This window comes from Castor canadensis, chromosome 14 (assembly GCF_047511655.1).
Source record: "Castor canadensis chromosome 14, mCasCan1.hap1v2, whole genome shotgun sequence".
Classification (NCBI taxonomy): Eukaryota; Metazoa; Chordata; class Mammalia; order Rodentia; family Castoridae; genus Castor; species Castor canadensis.
Window position 1 is genome coordinate 54,862,952 of NC_133399.1, and position 14,878 is coordinate 54,877,829.

General features: G+C 42.7%; 1 protein-coding gene across 11 annotated transcripts in view; it reads right to left on the reverse strand.

Annotated features, from left to right (window-relative positions):
- Ikbkb (inhibitor of nuclear factor kappa B kinase subunit beta) overlaps positions 1-14,878 on the reverse strand; it is a 66,996-nt gene that overhangs the window by 5,808 nt on the left and 46,310 nt on the right. For 3 of the 11 annotated variants that reach the window (XR_002213313.2, XR_012441429.1, XR_012441430.1), the window contains exons 14-22: positions 14,723-14,874; positions 14,545-14,606; positions 13,535-13,644; positions 12,096-12,145; positions 11,895-11,994; positions 11,548-11,695; positions 9,265-9,392; positions 6,199-6,289; positions 5,005-5,201 (exon numbers count right to left, since the gene is read on the reverse strand). Coding sequence is in view for 7 of the 11 variants with exons in the window: in XM_074054581.1 (XP_073910682.1) it covers positions 6,067-6,289; positions 9,265-9,392; positions 11,548-11,695; positions 11,895-11,994; positions 12,096-12,145; positions 13,535-13,644; positions 14,545-14,606; positions 14,723-14,874 (973 nt within the window). In the remaining 4 variants the exon portion in view is untranslated. Of the gene's footprint in view, positions 1-4,294; positions 5,202-5,292; positions 6,290-9,264; positions 9,393-9,710; positions 9,780-11,547; positions 11,696-11,894; positions 11,995-12,095; positions 12,146-13,534; positions 13,645-14,544; positions 14,607-14,722; positions 14,875-14,878 lie in introns of those variants that run through there. The other 8 variants (XR_012441431.1, XM_074054582.1, XM_074054583.1 and 5 more) reach the window with 5 other exon arrangements.

Consider the following 14,878-nt stretch of genomic DNA (forward strand, 5'->3'; position numbering starts at 1 on the left):
CCTCTGGACTGCGCACCCAGAGAGTGGGTTCTGTGAAAGTTCGGCAACACAGCACCCCACAGTCATGCCCTCTTTAGTGATGTCTGGATCTCAGCCTTGAACAGCAGCTTTTCCAGATCTGTTCCTTCCTTGAATTCTCTACGTTAGCCATTGAGATAGTGGCTACTCCCTATTTCTGCTATTTTTGTAACTTTTTTGAAGCAGGTTCTCATGAGGAAGCCCAGGCTTCCGTTAAGATCCTCCTGCCTCATGCCTAGCTTTATTCTTGTATTCGTAAGAGTTTTCTTTACCCTGTAGAAGCCAATTCTGTTCTAATGTGTTTTTTTAAATATTAAGTTTAATTAAAGTTACTGTGTTTTCATTCTCCTGACTGGAGCCTGACTAAAAGAAGTATGATAATGGTATTACGGTTATGTTAAAAATGAAAGGAGGGGCTAGGAGGCTGAAGATATAGCTCAGTTATAAAGCACTTGCCTAGTATGCATGAGGCCTTGGGTTCAATCCCTAGCACTGAAGAAGGAAACAAAAGGCTTTTTAGAGATACATATTGAACTATGAATAAAGATTATGAAGCTTGAGATTTGCTTCATAAATAAAAGGTAAAGAAGCAACATGACTAGCCATGTTCAATATTGGCATTATTGAACCTGAGAATTTGGAATATAGTTCTTCATGCTATTTATATAGTTGTCAAACTCTGCATAATAATTTTTTTTTAGTGGTAGTGAGGTAAGTCAAATTGTTTCTCCCCTATAAGTCAGTTCTCTCTTGAAGCTGTCATTTTGCATGGATTTCTTTGGGCTTATCATGCTTGAAGTATGCACAGCTTCTTTTATGTATAGGTTTATAATTTTGCCAAATTTGGGTCATTTTCTTTTTTGTTACTAATTTTAAGTTATTATTCCTTTTAACACTTTTCAGTGATTCCTTATTTCTTCTCCTCTCTTGGGACTCAGATGACAAAAACATTAAATATCTTATAGTTTCACAGGTCATTGAGGCTCTGTTCTCTCTCTTTCAGTCTATTTTCTCTTTATTGCTCAAATTAGGTGATTTCTTCAAGTTCTTGGACTCATTCTCCTCCATTCTACTTTTGAACTCAACCATTGACATTTGTACTTCAGTTACTGTATTTTTCATTTCCAAAATTTCCATTTGGTCCTTCTTTACATTTTGTTTCTTTGCTAAGATTTCCCTTTTGTTGTAAGTTTCAATCAAGTTTATAATTGCTGTTTGGAATAATGACCACTTTAACTCTTTTCAGATAATTTTAACATCTGTCACCTCAGTGTTCGTGCCTCTTATTTTTTCTTATTCTAGTTGAGGTTTTCTGGTTCTTAATGTAAGTGATTTTAGAATAAAACAAGTACTTGAGTGTTATGAGACTTTCTTGAAATTTCTATTTGAGCAAGCTTTCTGTGGCACTGTTGTAACAGGGGGAGCAAATGCCATCTGGTTACCATCAAGAAGGAATGGAAATCTACATTTCACATTCTCCTTCTAGTTGACCCTTGGGTAAGAAGGGCTTGTCATTACTGTTGGGTGTCAGAGTTCAGACCCACCATGAGGCTTCTGCTGACACAATGGGGGTAGGAGCTCTTTATTACTCTAGATAGGTGTAGAGCTTAGGCTCTTATCAATGTCTCTACTAATACAACCCTGGTTGGTGGAAGGTGGTCAAGGGTGTCTCCTTACCAGTTCCCAGTCTCCACACACACCATGTGGAACAAGACTTTTTGCCATCCAGCATAGATGAAAGTCCTAGCTACTCACTAGCAGGGGATATAGGGACAATTTATTACAATCTAATGAGTATGGAAATCAAAGCTTCTTTCTTGTCCCTTCCTAGCAGAAATAGTAACGGGATTGCAATTTTTGGTGTTGACTGACATAGTTACTGTCCAAAAGTTTTTCTGTCATTCTAGGCTACCTCTTTCCTGGCCCTTTGGCTAGCACAGTAGGTTGAATAGTGGTATCTAAAAAGATGGGCTCATATCTCAATTCCCAGAACCTGTGAATACTACCTTAAAGGGCAAAATGTGTTAAGGGATTTGAGAGGAGCATCTCATCCTGGATTATTCAGATCTAAACCCAATGACAAATATCCTGATAAAAGACACACAGAGGCTGAAGCAAGAGGCTTTTGAGATTGAGACTAGCCTCAATCTCAACAACAAAACAAAAAGAGACACTCAGGAATATTTGATAGGAGCAGTATAACAATAGAGGCACAGAAAGCCAACCTCTTATGGTAACTTATTACAGCAAACTAGGATGCTAGTAGATTGTGGTATTAATAAGTGGGGTGATAGCCAGGCATGGTGGTTAAAGCCTATAATCCTAGCTACTCGGGAGGCAGAAATCAGGAGGATTGTGATTCTACAACAGATAGCAAGCCCACCATCTCAACCAAGAAAAGGCTGGGTGTGATGGTGTGTGCTTGTCATCTCAACTACACAGGAAGCATAAATAGGAGGATTGTGGTCCAGGCTGGCTGGGACATAAACGTGAGACCCTATTCAAAAAAATAACTAAAGCAAAAAAGGCTGACTGCTTGGCTTAAGTGGCAGAGCAGGAGCATAGCAAGAGAAAGGCCCTGAGTTCAACCTCAGTACCACCAAAAACATAAAGTGGGATGCTACTGTAACAAAAACTAAAAATGTCACAGTTGCTTTGGATTTAGATAATGAGTATTACAAAGGATGAGAGAGTATTAAGGTGCATAAGAGAAAAGGCCTAGACTGCCATGAACAAAAATATGGATGTTAAAAATTGCTGGTGAAGGCTCACAAGGAAGTTAGAAGCATGGTAGAACAAGCATCCATCACCTTAGAATATACATATTTGTCATGAACAGAATAATTATAGACATACAAATGCTAAAGTCATTACTGGCTGGCCTCAGAAAAAAATCAGAAACAGTACTGGAAATTGAAGGAAAGGTTATCCTTGTTATTTAGTGGCAGAAAATTTATCTGAACTGTGTTTCACAGTTGTGTGAAAAGCAGAACTTGTAAGCAGTGCATTTGGTTATTTACCCCAGTTTTTCAAGCAAAACATGACAATGCAGCCTGATTTCTCCTTGCAGCTTATGATAAAATACAAGAAGGTTGATATAAATTGAGGAATTCTTAAGCAAAACAAAACAAAACAAAAAACAGCACTTGATGATCTGGAAGACTGTTGGCCTGTCAGATTGCAAAGGATGCTAAAATTAAAAAGATTCACTTTCTGGGAAAGCATGCCCTCAAGAGGAAGTCAAGGGTGTGCTGGACAACCTTTCATTGAAGAGATTAGGCACGTGACTCACAGGCCCACTCAACCATTTGACTTCAAATCTGGAAAAGACATGATGCTGTTCTAGAAAATATGTGGAGGATATTTTGTCTGATGCATGGAACCCTGTGGCATACATAGTAGATAGACCTACAACAATTTTGAGAATGTTATGTCAGCAGAAACCAGCTTAGAGTGAAAGGGACAGAGACAAAATGAAAGGCATAAAGGCTACTGAAATTCTAAAATTCAGTTCTTCTATGATTCCCAACTGCCTATAAAATAAATCCACAGCCCACTTAGCACAGCATTCACTTCCCTCCAATCTGACCTCATCCCAGTCTTTCTCGTCTTATTTCCCATGGAGTTCCTTACCAGGAACTAAAAACCTTACCAGGGTTTCTAAAAACAAGTTTTCTAAGAAACTCTAGATCTTTTGGATAATAATAAATGTTAAATATACATATTGGAAGAGGAGTTCTATGGTCAAATGACATTGGTCAACAGTGGATTTATATAAAGTTAAGCCAGTTTCTTGTAATTTTTTTTTTGTGGCACTGAGATTTGAACTCAGGGTCTCATGCTTGCTAGGCAGGTGCTTTATCACTTGAGCCACTCCACCAGTAGCCAGTTTCTTTATTGTAATACTTCTTAGATATGTTACAAGTATACAACGTGAATCTCTAAGAAGCAATAAAAGCATGAAGCATTTCCTAAACTTACTTGATTAGGGACTGCTTAATACAATCTCCATGGCAGTAACTTGGTAAAATTCCTTTGCTACAGCTTTCTTCTGTAACCAAATGCACCTATTTGTGACCATCTGAACTCATTTTCTTTTCTTGCTTATAAATATGCATATATATTAAAAGGTTTTATAAAATACTGAAGCAGTCATACTGTACTACTTACTATTCAGACACCATTCAATTTTACAAAATTTTCCATTATGTTGGAAACCCAAAATATGTGGAACCCAAAATAAGTATTTGAGTCATGTCACACAATATAGAAACTATTTGTAAAATAAGCCGATTTAATAATACTGCTAGCTGATGTGAGAGGCAGGAACACCCCATATCCCACCGCCACACATATCTGACAGGGACTGAGGGGTAGGCACAGTGGTCAGAAGGCTAGTAGTTGAAGACACTTTTCTTCTTCTCTATGACAACTGACTCTCAGGTAATCTTTGGGACTTAAAAGAAGGCAGTTGCACCTCCATCCTGGCCCTAGTGAGTCACTCTGTGGCTGAAAGAACCACAGACAGTGGGGAGCCTGGCATCAATAAAATTTAGCTAAAGGTCATTTGCCAAATGACCACCAGCATGGTAAGTAAAAATAAAATTTAGCAGCAGTGAAATGAGCCAGGCTAAACCTATGATTAAAATGTCTATTTAAGAGAAGCTGGATCTAGATGAAACCCTAGCTATAAGATGAGATAGAAAAGGCAGATAAGAGTCTCTCTGGAGGCCAGGCGGGGTCATGAGAGGACAGGTTGGCAGCAAGTGCTGCTCAGACTTTGTCCTGAAACATTCGAGTTAGACATTTGTCCAGTGGTCTAAGTGGCAAACCATACTCTGAATACTTTTTTCACAGCAGAGAAAGAAGCTTCTGAGGCTCTGTTTCCCTGAAGACTCGTGACTGGCACAGGCATCTCCTGAGCCACTGAGGCAGAGGACCTCCAGAGTACAAACGAGGGCCAACATTGCCTACTGAGGGCAACACCTTTGGTCCAGGGCGAGTATCACAGCTACTGGGAAAGTGAGCTCTCCATCTAGGTGCTGGAGACTGCTGAGACACCATCACTGCTGGAACCACTGTGGGAGAGCCAATGGCAAGGTGAGGGAGGCCCCCACTCAGGAGGCCTGCTCCAAGCCACCCTGTTCTTCATCCTCCATCTGTAACCAGCTCCAGTCCAGAGTCTGAAAGTAACAGGCACATTAAATGCTTAGCAGCCACCATACATGTCAGGACATCTTTTCTCTTCAGGAGGCAACCAGCACAATTTAAAAGTCAGTTTAAACCCTTTTATTAATATCAGTCCTGTTATTACAGAGCACCCTGAACCACCAGGATATTATTTTTTGGTCTGTCTCAGAATCCCTGGAATTCTGTAAATTAGGGAAACCAGAAAATCAATTTAGTACCACTTGTAGTTCACAGCAATAGTTAAATGCGGTATCAATAGATAATCTTGGCTATCAATTTTTAACTTCACCAGAAATGGCCTGATGAAACTTCCTTTTCCTCTGGCAGAAGTATGAGTAAACAGTGAGATGATCAAAATAGTACAGGGGGTGAAGAGCAGCAAAAGATCTGGAAAAGGACACTTGAATGGATGAGAGATGATTTCAACTGGCAGCTGTGCCCTCTCTGATTCTTCCCAAAACTTTGAAGTCAGGGGGAAGTCAGCAGTGATTGTACACAGGAAAAGGCTATTTGAACATCTAAGGGACTAATTTAGGATCCTTTCAGCAATTTAAGTTTTGTCTCAATGTACCTGTGTCTTGGCTGGTTTTTCTTCAGGTCAGCTTCCCTGTAACTAGTGCTGCCTAATGCTAATCTCCGAGTCCCTGAAGTAGAGGCCCTTGACAGGTTCCTGGGCTGTCACCAGCCTAGCACAGGGCCCAACACACACAGGTGCTCAGCAATGATACCCAAAGTGCAGGTAGGGAAGTGCCTGCTGGGAATACTGCTGCCTCCTTGTCAGGATTAAGTCTCATAGGATTAAAAAAGATAATGTACATACTTATACTTGTAAAGCACTTTAACAATTATTTTGAATAACTAAAAATGTACTAGAAAACCATAAGATCCCCTGAGACCAAGCCTAATGCCAGTTTGCTTTTCCATTTTCTTTTTTCTTTTACTGAAGAAAGTAAGGGCATAGAATAGTTGGGAGTCCCTGAAGGTTGTTACCATAAAACTCTGGTCCTGCTCCTTCACAGTGTCTTGCATGGCATTTTCTAGCTGGATGCAGAGAGTATGTGCTTCAGCCACCAGTTCTTCACTAAAGACAATGATCAAGTCATTAGAAAAAGGCTGGTAATATCTTACCAGATTTAACACTATCGTTTTAAACTATGTTAAAGAGCTTCTGATTCTATCTTTAAAATGAAGTAACAATTATTTTGATCCCGAATGTCTTAAAGCACCAGGTCACTGACTAGTGATTTCACTCATCTGGTTAAGTACTTTTCAAAGATGCTTAAATTCAGTCAAGAACTTTATTGATCAAAATATGAAACAACAAATAAATCTGTTTAATGAAAAAGCAAAAGACCTCTTTTTGCCTTATTAGATAACTGAGCTTAATTCTCTCCAAACTGCCAAAATTTAAAGATGTTTCTTGTCACCTGTTTTCCAATTTTATTTGTATTTTTATTTCTTTTGTGGTGATGCTGGGGATAGAACCCAGGGCCTTGCACATGCTAAGCAAGCATTTTCCTACTGAGCTATACCCCAACCCCCAAATTTCAAAATGGAAAGGAAAAAAAAAAGTGGAGTTGGAGCCAGCAGTGGGACCTTGCCTGTGTGAGTCGGCATCTGACCTTGTGAGAAAGCTCCAAGGAACTGAGGCAAAAGTCTCAGACCAGACCTTGCCTGTGTAAGTTGGTATCTGGCCTTGTGAGAAAGCCAGACAAGCAGAAAAACAGTATTCAAGGTTCCCAGATGGCTTCGTGTCCTTCAGATGTAAATAAGAAAGCTATGCTGACTGTGTGCTTCTCCTGCTTCTCTGTTCCCATTTTAAAGGAGACATAACAAAGAGTTAATTTTAACTGCACTTCCTTGTACTAATGTAACCTTGACATATAATACTTGGCATGCTTTTTCTGACCAAATGCTCTCTGTGAAAAAGGAGTTTATAAAAAGCAATGTATACTTCATTAAAGTGGCTATTGAGCAGGACTCAGTAGTCCCCTCATCTTTTTACAACTTTGGTCACCCAGGTTCCACCAGTAAACAGCGTTACCGTGGACCAAGCAATATACCAGGTTTCCACAGTTGCTTCTGATCTGCTGAAATGCCAAGTTCTGACAACATACTCCATCTAAATCAATCTCTCTCCTGTTTCCTATCACAAGCTACTGTGGATAGGACCCAAACAAATCACGTGTCCTTTCCCACCCACATGACATGGAGAGACAAGAGGTCCCCTGCACTTCCAGGATGGCTTTTCTGGGAGTATATCACGAGGAAAAATGCCAAGGATGGACAAAAGTGTCCTGGGACTTCCCTCACCCTCAAAACATGACATTCTGAGTGGGAAAGAACCCAGAGCATACTTTTGTTAAAGGTCCTACCTACAGGCTCCTAGCTAGGCTAAAAGTACAATGCCAGCTCCAGAGGGCAATGACAGAGGCACATGACCTGGTTATAATCCTCCCGGAGCTCACAAGAGGTGGGAGAGATAATTAAGACTCCAAAGTCATGTATGATGAAATGCCAAAATAGGCATTCATCAAGAACAGGATTTTTCTAGTCCAGGTTTGGTGGTGCACACCTATAATCCCAGCTACTCAGGAGGCATAAGTAGGAGGTTCATGGTATGAGGCTGGCCCAGGACAAAACTGAGACCCTATCTGAAAAATAACTAAAGCAAAAAAGGGCTAGAGACATGGCTCAAGTGGTAGAGCACCTGCCTAGCAAGTGGGAGGCCAAGCTCAAACCCTAGTACCACACAGACAAAAAAAGGGATTTTTTAAAACATCTTTACTGTGATATAATTTTCATACTGTAAAGTTTGCCTATTCAAAGTGTATAATTTCACAGCTTTAGCACATGTGTATTCGCAGAGCACATGTGATTGTACAGAGTTGTACAATCAAAAAAAAAAAAAACTAAACTAGTTTTTGAATATTTGTATCACCCTGAAAGGAAACCATGCAGCATTATCAGTTAGCTCCACCCCCTCCCCACTGAACTTAGGCCATCATCAGTCTTTTTTTTACACCTAGAGATCTGCAGATAGAGATTACTGTTAACCATCTCCAGTGCTGAGGACCAGCATACAGAAAGTGCTGAATAAATGCCAGTGGAACTGAACTTGAACTAACTGAAAGAGACTCTGGGAAGGGAGCAATTAGTGAGTGTGCAGATGATCAAGACTGTGCAGGGGAAAGCAGAAGGAAGGGGTGTGCCCTGTGGGTAGGGAGACCATGGTGGTGTAGGACATCCAAGTAACAAACTCTCTGTTCAGTGACAGCTAAGGTTCTCACACCTCAGTATGCAGCAATGCCAGCAAGAGGACTGCTGGGTGCTACCCTATTTACAGCTTTGGTGGGACCTAAAAACCTGCATTTCTGCTGCTGTTGCTGGTCAGGGTAATACTTTAAAAGGTGAACGAGTGCAAGTGGTTTGTAAGGGACAGTAGATTGGCCCAAGAACCACACTGAGGTGGTTACAAATGCCTGAAAAAGTTCAGACTTTATCTAGAGTGGAGCAAGAAGCTATTGTTATTTACTGAGCAATCAACTACTTGGTCAGAATGGTATAGTGTGAGAACTAACGGAGGGGCAACAGTAACAGACAGGAAATAGGAGGCCTTGCTAAGGAAGGGCTGAAGTGTCTGTCAGTACCTTTGCCACAGTGGCTCAGGAAAGAGGAGGGAAAAAAAGGGATGAATGGGAGATGAAAAGAGAGCCTGGAAGAAGAAACAGTAACTTGGTAACTCCAAGTAGTGGGCAGGAGTGGGCAGGGGGGAGGAGGCCAGGAACTCACATATAAGGAAAAAAAGGGAAGAGGGTTTTGATAAACATGGTGATTAGTAATCCAACCCTCAGACAAGGAAACTTGTTAGATAGCAAATCACAAGGGACTATGGGAGCAGAATATACATCACTTTTGTGTCCACAGGGCCTGGCATATATAACAAAAAGACGCAGGTACAAAATCCACAGACAGATGTTGACTTGTGATAAGCACTCATTTTCATCTCATATTCTCCATAAGCACCCTTGACACTTGGCATTGTCACTAACTTACCTTTTCTTTGCTGACTCAGGTAAGCTATTACAGGCAGTAGAAGGCTGGGATATTAGTTGACCAGGGTGACTGAGTCGAGAAGCATTCATGCTATCTGGACTTCCACTGACAGGACCACGGACCTTGCTCTATATGACAAAACCAGAAAGAAAATCAAAAAATTTTGGAGCTGAGTGATGAAATAAATTTTGCATTCACACCACAGTATTTTCTCATAAGATATTGATCATAAGGTACCACAGCTCTTCCTAGAAACTACCGGTCCTATCTCTGTCTGTGACAACAGCTGGGGACTGTGCATTCAGCCTCAAGAGTGCTTCTGTATCAAAAGGTCTGCTTTTTCAGAAAAGATTCTAAATATGGGGAGACCTATTTGTAGGCATTCTTTTCATTCATTTGATTCTTTAGCTTACTCTTACAAGCAAAGAAAAGCAAGGGGCTTTTACCCTTTTCCAGGTAGGAGACTGAGACACACGAAGGGCTTAGGAGATTGAATTGCACCATCTGCAGTATAACTGAGAAGAAAATAGAGATGTTTGGATTCACTGGGATGTTGTGGCCAGTCTACCTCCAAGCCCAGAGGGTCAGCCAATGTTTCTGTTAGCTATTTTCATCTCCTTGTACTTGCTGCCCATGGACATAACTTGTGTTAAAATTCTCAGCACCTCTGGCCACCTCTCCTGTTGACCTCTTGCCACCCTTCATCTGTGTCCCTCATATACCCCTCTCTGTAGCTGGCAGTTCTAAAACCCATTAGCTCTCAGGCTGGGGATCCTCCAGGCTCCTTTTCTGGCCCTCTGGCTTGATATCAAGGTCCATCCAACCTTTCCAACAGGTCTGCTTTGCCCTGTTCCTCCCCAATCTGCAGTGCCTTCTGCTGATCATCACGCACAGAGACCTGCCACTCACTGCCTCCATTTCTGGTTGGCCTGTGAGGATGGCAGGTTATTCATTCCTGTTGACAGGCTCCCAACCTTCCCCATCAGGTCCCATGCACCACAGGGGCTACTCAACTTCCACCCCCACAGCATGCACTCCTGGCTGTCAGTGCTCAGATCTGCCAAAGTGTCACATCCTATCTCCAGCTGCCCACCACAGTGATTTCCCTAAAACTTGAATGAGATGGTATCGTTTCCATACTTGAGTTCCTTTTATGTGAAGAGGAAGAACAAATCCTTCAATGTTTCCTCTTATGCTATGAAAATAAAGGATGGCTTGCATGAGATAGCCCTGGCTCTCTCCAGATTCCCTTCAGTGACACCCTCCTGCCACCACTCCCACTCAGACCACCCCATGCTCTTTCTGGCCTCCAGGGACTGGAGAGTGCACTGCCTTTGTCTTGGAATGTCCTCATTACCACACAACCCTGTCTAACTCCTCATTCTTCAGGAGCCTTTCTGATCACTCCTTCAAGGCAGAAACTGGCATTCCTCCCCTGCATTTGCACTACCACCATGCTTGCTTATGGCCTCTCTAAGGCACTTCCTGCTCCAGACTTTCTCCTCACATCCTTGTCCATGGCCCTTGGCAGATCATGAACTTCTTTGGCAGGTGCCATGTTCAGATTTTCACACTGCTAGGCATACAGTTAGCACTCAATGAATGCAGGTGACAGATCAGGCCATCACCTGTACACACCTCAACTTCTCTCTCCTTGGATCTTCCAGCTTGTCATCTCCTCTTTTTCTCCTTTCTTATAGGAGGAAATGTACCACCCCAGACAAACCAATGCTAATGATCCTGACTCTCCTCAGTTCTCAGGACCCTGCCTGTCAGCTCTTCCCTCTCCCTGATGCTGTGACTCTCCTGTTACACCATCTCCTTCTTGCTTGGCCTACAGACATGCTTTGATCCCCAGGATCTTTACAAAGCACCATCTTTGCATCCTGCTTCCACCATAAGCCACTATCTTCCCACCCTCCTTCCCTTTGTTTTTGTTTTTTAATAGACATAGAGTCTGGCTATGTAGCCTAGGCTGGTCTAGAACTTGTGATCCTTCTGAGTGCTTTACACCTGGATTTTTAAAACTTCTGGCCTCTGGAGCTCTGAGAGAATAATTTCTCTTATTTGGAGCCACTCAGTTTGTGGTAACTGCAAACATATGGATAAACAAAACACCTGGTATGAGCCCTGGACAAGTCAGGTGGAACCTGACTGTTCCACCTAGCCCTCCCTCCCTGCCCACTCCACATCAGAGAAGTGACGGTGGAGCAGCAGCTGAGGGGCCTGCAGCCCCCGCTCCACACACACCTCCCACACCCTGTAGGATGAAGGCTCACTCACACATGCAATCTTCAGGAGGTTCCAAAGCTCCTTCTGCCGCTTCTCCTGAAGACGGGCGACAGTCTTTTCATCCTCATTCATTAGACTCACCACCTCTTCCACCTTGGGCAACAATTCCAATGCCTTCTGCTTGCAAACCACAGTTTTACTGTGAAAAGCAAATGTGACAAACTCCAGTGTGCCTTGGGCCAGTGGGAGCACAGTACTGCTGACTGATATGGATACAATTAGCAGCAGTGGATTATGTTTCTTTGTGTGGTTGAAAAAATCAGAGAACAGTGAGGGAAAGAAGCCCCGCCCAGGGTGCTGCTTCACATCCTGTCTAGAGCAGGAAAGAAGACTCTTACCTGAGCTGTGTGTAAATCACTCGCACTTTCTTCTCGAAGCCTTGAATTGCCTGAAGTAGCAGTCGTACCATTTCCTGACTGTCACCATCTGTTCGTTGGTCTGGAGAGAAGAGTGACACAGTGTTCCAGATAACTGGCAGAGAATACCAGTGCCTCAGAAAGTAGTCAAAACAAAGGCCCAAGGCAGCTGGATCCACCTACCTCTTGGCTTTTCCCTTAGTCTCCTGTAAAGTTCCCTTGCTTGCTCCTCTCTGAAACATACAAGAAGCTTTACTTAGATTAAGTTTCAAACAGGCACCACTTAAATGCTAGTCTGTTTTTTTTGTTTTGTTTTTGTCTTTTTCAGCACAGGGATTTAGACTCAGGGCCTTACACCTGATAGTCAGGTACTGTACCACTTAAGCCATGCCCCCAGCCCTTTTTGCTTTAGTTATTTTTAGGCAGGGTCTAGAGTTTCCCATTTTTACCTGGGGCTGGCCTCAGACCACATCCTCCTACCTATGGCCACCCACATAGCTGGGATGACAGATGCATACCACTAAACCCAGTTTATTGGTTGAGATATGAGGTCTAACTTTTGGTCAGAGCTGGCCTCTAACCACAATCTTCCAAGCTCTGTCTCCTGAATAGCTGGGAAAGAAGTGTGAGTTACCATGCCAGACCTTGGTCTGCTAATTTTTGCCAGCTGAATCGCTGACTTCTAGACAGAAGACTGGTGAGATACATGTCCTTCTTAGTGGGAGAAGGCTATTATTTCTGGTGATGTGTACAGTAAGTGAATGATTGCCCTCATTATCAAAACTCAAAACACTTCAATGTTTAATAAGAGCAAGTCTTTAGTAAATGAGTATCTGTTCCATCCTTCTGAATTCCACCCCTGCTTAGCTTCTACAGTAGTGATTCAAGGTGCCATCCTAAAAAAACTTAAGCCCGAGGGCATATGCAAACTGCTGCCCTTCCTCTATCACAGGTGAGACTAGCAACATTCTCTAAAGACAACTCTCCTTTGAAAACTAGAGGAGAATGACAAGATAAAGAATTAGAGACAGCCAGGCATGGTGGCACACACCTGTATTCCCAGCAATCAGAAGGCAGGAAGATTTCAAATTCAAGGTTAGTCTGAGCTACATAGAGAGACACTGTCCCAAAAAAAAAAAAAAAAAAAAAAAAAAAAGAAGAAGAATTAGGGAACACTGCAGAGCCCAAAATAACATGGTCCTCAGTAAACAGATGCCCTTGCTTGCTTCCCTCCTGTCCATACCCAGGGCTGTATGTTACTTCTCCAGGGAGGATGAGTCTGCACTGACACTTCAACCTCTGCTAGAGCCAATACTAAGTACATCACAAAGATTCAAATGAATAGTGTCAGATCCAAACTCCTAGACTTGTCAGGTTCCTCCCTCTCTGTTTTACCTCCTGCTCTTCCAGCCACCCCTTGACTAGGATGAGCAGTGATATCTGATACAATAGTTAAGGTGCAGATCTAGACACTAGGGCACAGTGAGATGGCTAATCAGGGACATGCACTGCAGGAGGATAGTCTCACAGGGCCTAATGAACCAATCTGAACACACACCCAGAAACTTCACAGGGTGCTGGTGTACTGGGGGCAGAGTGCAGCCCCTCCAGGTGGTACTCACAGGTCGTCCAGCGTGCCCCCCTGTTTCCGGCCCATCGGGCTCCTCTGCAAGTCCACGATGTCAGTCTGCAGCGCCATCATCCGTTCCACCAGATGCTTCACATCATTCTCCTAATGAAAAAGCTGTGCTAATGTCAACTGAGGTAAGAAGAGCATTCTGAGATGCAAGACATGCCAGGAGCCTGCAGGGGACATCCTCTGAACTCACTGAGGACTCTTGATTGGCTGGCTAGAGGGAATATCAACTCTGGAGTCAGAACGACCCAAATTTGAATCTCACACCTACCACTTTCTAGCTGTGAGATTCTTGGACAGTTCCTTAACTGTGAGCTACAGTTTCCTCTTCCATGACATAAGCTTAAAGTAGAGCTACTGGGGGTTAAATAGGACAGAATATGTACAGTATCTGGCACAGAGAAGATGTCCAATGCACATTACTCTGACTTCTCTTAATTTGTCCACCCCAATACCACCTGTATGGAGAGGCCTGGACCCCTCTCTATTTCAGATATGACATGTGAGCGTCATGCTGGGGAGGAGTGTCATACATAATCTTATGGTATGTTTACTTTCAAGCATGCAAAATCCCATCAGGACTCATTCATGGAGATAGACATTAAGTCACAGTGGTGAAGGTCCACACCGGAGTACACAAGGGATGATGGTGCAAAAAGCCTTGGAACCTGGGTCTTGGATTTTTGCAATGTTCACTGAGTCAAACTGACTTCCTTTACATCTAGGTTTTTCCCCAAGGGCATTTGACATTTTGTTCCTTCCTTAAATCTGGACTATCTCTGTCCATGTGTTTACCTCTCAAGTCTGGCCACAGTAGGGATCCCTGTACTTGCTACTCTCAGTTTCTTCCCAGCAAGTCTTGTTAAGATCAAAGGATGCAGTGAGGAAAACTTGAATTTTGACAAAGATATACCCAGTATTTGATAAACAGTGAAAAATGGCAGAACAAAGCCTCACCCACTCCACAAGTACAGAACCCTAAATTGAGTCTCCTACCCGCCCACACAGTTCCACAGCCTGTTCCATTTCCCTCCAGGCCAGCAGGAGTTTATCTGATGCTAGAAAAAAAAAAAATGGGAAGAAAAGAAGAATCAGAAACACTACAAAACCAAAACAGGAAGAAGCAATTATAAGGGGTAGGAGTCTCTGTAACGTCATTACAGAATACACTTACTGATCCCAAACTCGGTTTGCTCACTGTACTTCTCTAGGTCAATCTGGATGCTGGTTTTAAAGAAGTCCAACTTGGCCTTGAGCTGCTGAGCCATGGAGGCCATGGAGTTCTTCATCTTAGAAAGGCAGCTGTTATTTCGGAGGAGATTCATCCTGC